Source organism: Octopus bimaculoides, chromosome 23, assembly GCF_001194135.2.
Source record: "Octopus bimaculoides isolate UCB-OBI-ISO-001 chromosome 23, ASM119413v2, whole genome shotgun sequence".
In the NCBI taxonomy this organism is placed as follows: domain Eukaryota; kingdom Metazoa; phylum Mollusca; class Cephalopoda; order Octopoda; family Octopodidae; genus Octopus; species Octopus bimaculoides.
The window spans coordinates 35,317,043-35,320,119 of record NC_069003.1 but is presented as its reverse complement, the minus strand read 5'-3'; the positions used below and the strand labels follow the sequence as shown (position 1 = coordinate 35,320,119).

The 3,077-nt window shown below is 35.9% G+C and overlaps 1 protein-coding gene across 1 annotated transcript in view; it reads right to left on the bottom strand.

Annotated features, from left to right (window-relative positions):
• The window catches only part of LOC106878302 (WD repeat-containing protein 41), an 11,328-nt gene that overhangs the window by 7,207 nt on the left and 1,044 nt on the right, over positions 1 to 3,077 (bottom strand). Inside the window, exons 2-4 of the mRNA XM_052975964.1 lie at positions 1,476 to 1,537; positions 888 to 1,000; positions 584 to 632 (exon numbers count right to left, since the gene is read on the bottom strand). Of these exons, the coding sequence (XP_052831924.1) occupies positions 584 to 632; positions 888 to 1,000; positions 1,476 to 1,505 (192 nt within the window). The 5' untranslated portion in view covers positions 1,506 to 1,537. The remainder of the gene's footprint in view (positions 1 to 583; positions 633 to 887; positions 1,001 to 1,475; positions 1,538 to 3,077) is intronic.

Genomic DNA, 3,077 nt, shown 5'->3' with positions numbered 1-3,077 from the left:
ATAAAAGGTTCACCATTCACTGCATTTGTCTCCCTGACATCTGTCACTCTGTCCTTTGACACTTTCACAAACTGACTTACCCACCCACTTCACCCTGTCCATTCCTCTGGACCACTTCCCTTTTATTCACCTTCCTGCAACACAAGGGTGCACCCTGACACATCTTCACCACCCTTTTCTCTCTTCCAACTGGGGTAGCCATGTATCTCCTCTACAGCAAGGCACCTGTTTCTGTCTCTCTGTCATACTTTAACTCCTCATCCCCTGACCATAGCTATCTCCTTGTCTTGTGAGTTGCTTGGTGACATCACTGCTCCCAGTGCTATGTAAAATGCACCCAGCACTCATCATAAGTCGGTTGGCACTAGGAAGGGCATCGAGCCATAGAAACCATGAGAAAGCAGACACTGCAGCTCGGCACAGGCCTCTGGTTCACTGCTGCTTGTCAAACCGTCCAATTAGCCAACCAATAACAGCATGGAAGGAGGACATTAGATTACAACAATGAAGAGGAGGAGGAGGAGGAGGGGGAACTGAGGTTAATGATGAGCAATTTTGACACAAAATTTCACAAAATTCTTACCTCAACATCCCAAATGATGATGGTAGCATCATCTGCAGCTGAAGCAAACCTGAAGAGATATAAAATGGTTTTGTTAGAAAAAAAAGTATTTTCTTGTTGCTGGGTTGCAAGAGAATCGTTTCGGTTGTTTTAAAACAGATTTGTTGTTGCTTATGATTATTGGTCAGAAATACTGAGCAGGAGTCTATATGTATGTGTGTGTGTGTGTGTTAGAAAGAGAGGAGTATGTGTCTGTGTGCATTGTGCATGTGTGTGTGTGTATGCGCATGTGCATGTTGAAAGAGGAAATAAAAATGGAGCAAACCTTCTGTTGTCAAGTCGCAGAAGTTTGCGGACAATATCTTTGTGATCTTCAAGTAAATGTATTTCTGTGTATAAATTGTAAGGCTGGCCATGATCCAAAGTGTCTGGTTTTTCCTGACAAAAGAAAAAGAAATTTAGATGTAACAGTCACCACCACCATGAACAATTTCTTCATTTTCTTCATTATTACCAATGCTGCCACTGTTATTAACTTCTTCCTCCACCTCATCACCTGTCTAATAATCTATTCATTTAAAATTTTTTAGACCAAATCTCATCATTATATTCCAAATATCAAGAATATTGCAGTTGTTGTACATATATATATATATATATATATATATATATATATATATATATATATATATATATAGATAGATAGATAGATAGATAGATTGTACAAGGTTTGACTCTGGATTTCACTTATGAACATTTTATACACAAAACTTTATAAATCATAACTTGGAGGACTGAAACACACTGAAGAACATACACACACACACATATGATTAATTAGTAAAAACCTCAGGGTGTGACTTTGTTTCTATTCACCTTATTACTTAACCGTAAGTATTTGTGTTTAACTCACTTGTTCAGGTGAATCATCTGCGTTTCTCATGTTCTTCTGTGTGAATGCAAAAGCAACTGGTTCTGAAATTAAAGAAATTACTTCTATGAAAACCATTTCTTATTTTTGCCTAGGAACAAGACCAAGAATTCTGAATAAGCCTGATATACAGGGGAAAAAAAGTCAGGTAAGCACAGTATCTGTCAATGCTCTCTCTGCTGCTGCATCCCAGAGCTTTCTGTCTAGTAGTCACAACATACTGAATTTATACTGGTTGATAGGCTCAGAAGGAAGCACTGCTGGAGCCTATTTGATGCAAAGTCATGATTGATTAGATTTTGTTATTCATGTAGGCAATATTCTAGCGAATTGTGATATTGGATGAGAACAAATGATTTACATTTGCATGGATGATGATAATATCAAATGATATCTGGAGGAGGAAGACCAAGACAAATAGGACCCAAGATTAGCAGATTTGCTGAAGTGTTGAATAAAATCATTGTGGTATTTAGTTTTGGTTCTCTAATTACAGAGTTTATACAACATTGCCATAAACTTTCATTCTTCAGAGAGGAGAGAGTGATCAAATAAAGTGTGAATCAAGTAGTAAGGTAGATTTAATATTTCTATAATTGCTCAAGATATAGATAAATGGAATTATAATAAAAAACAAGACAGTGCAAAGATGAAAGATAAAGTCAGAGGTAAAGAGAGATTTACACTCAGAAACTAGAGATACAGAACTAAATACTAAAATACATTTAGTTGTGTCTGTCCATCTTTGACCACCCTAACTACGTAATATCCAGTAGAAGTACTTTCTCCTTCCATTCTAAACATTTGTACCAAACCTGAATCCAAATAGATTTCTGATCCTTTTATTTCAACTTTATATTATCCCCTATAAGGTGTCAATACCTTTAAAATTAGTGATCGCTTATCTAAAAGCCAAGACAGGACTATAGTTTTAATTGGACCCAATTTACTTCACCTTAATCACTAATTTCTTTAAAAGCTATGTGTCTCAATTTTCTTCTAAAATCTGTTATTTAATGTCCTTTCTTTGACAAAGGGTTCGTCTGCTATTTCTAGCAGGTCAACTAGTTTAAAATATGGGTCATTTGTATCCAGTTTACAATCTAGGCCTTTTAGCGGTTGATAAAATAGTAGTCAAATACGAAAAAAATGTATAATCGACTGAACTTTTTATAGCAATTCTTAAACATGGCCCAAGGACACACCAAAACCCAAAATAAAAACAATCTCGAAAAAAAAAAATAGTTTGAATAAATAAGGGAGAGAACTCTATGATGACCGTTTATAATTTATTCCTCGTTTAAGTTAGACATTGCAAGAATAAGGAAACTAAACGAGATACCAGAACAAACTGTGACAATTTTTGGTTTTAAATTATTCTACGAGTTGAAATGTCTAGTGACAACATGTAGTTCTAACAATAGCTTCGGTGTCAAAAGGCAACGTATATGTGATTGACTGAATCGATTTCAAGGCAGTTGTAAGAATTAGAAGGTCCCAATGATAAAGACACACACGTGTGAATGAATGAATACACACACACACACACACACACACACACACACACACACACACACACACACA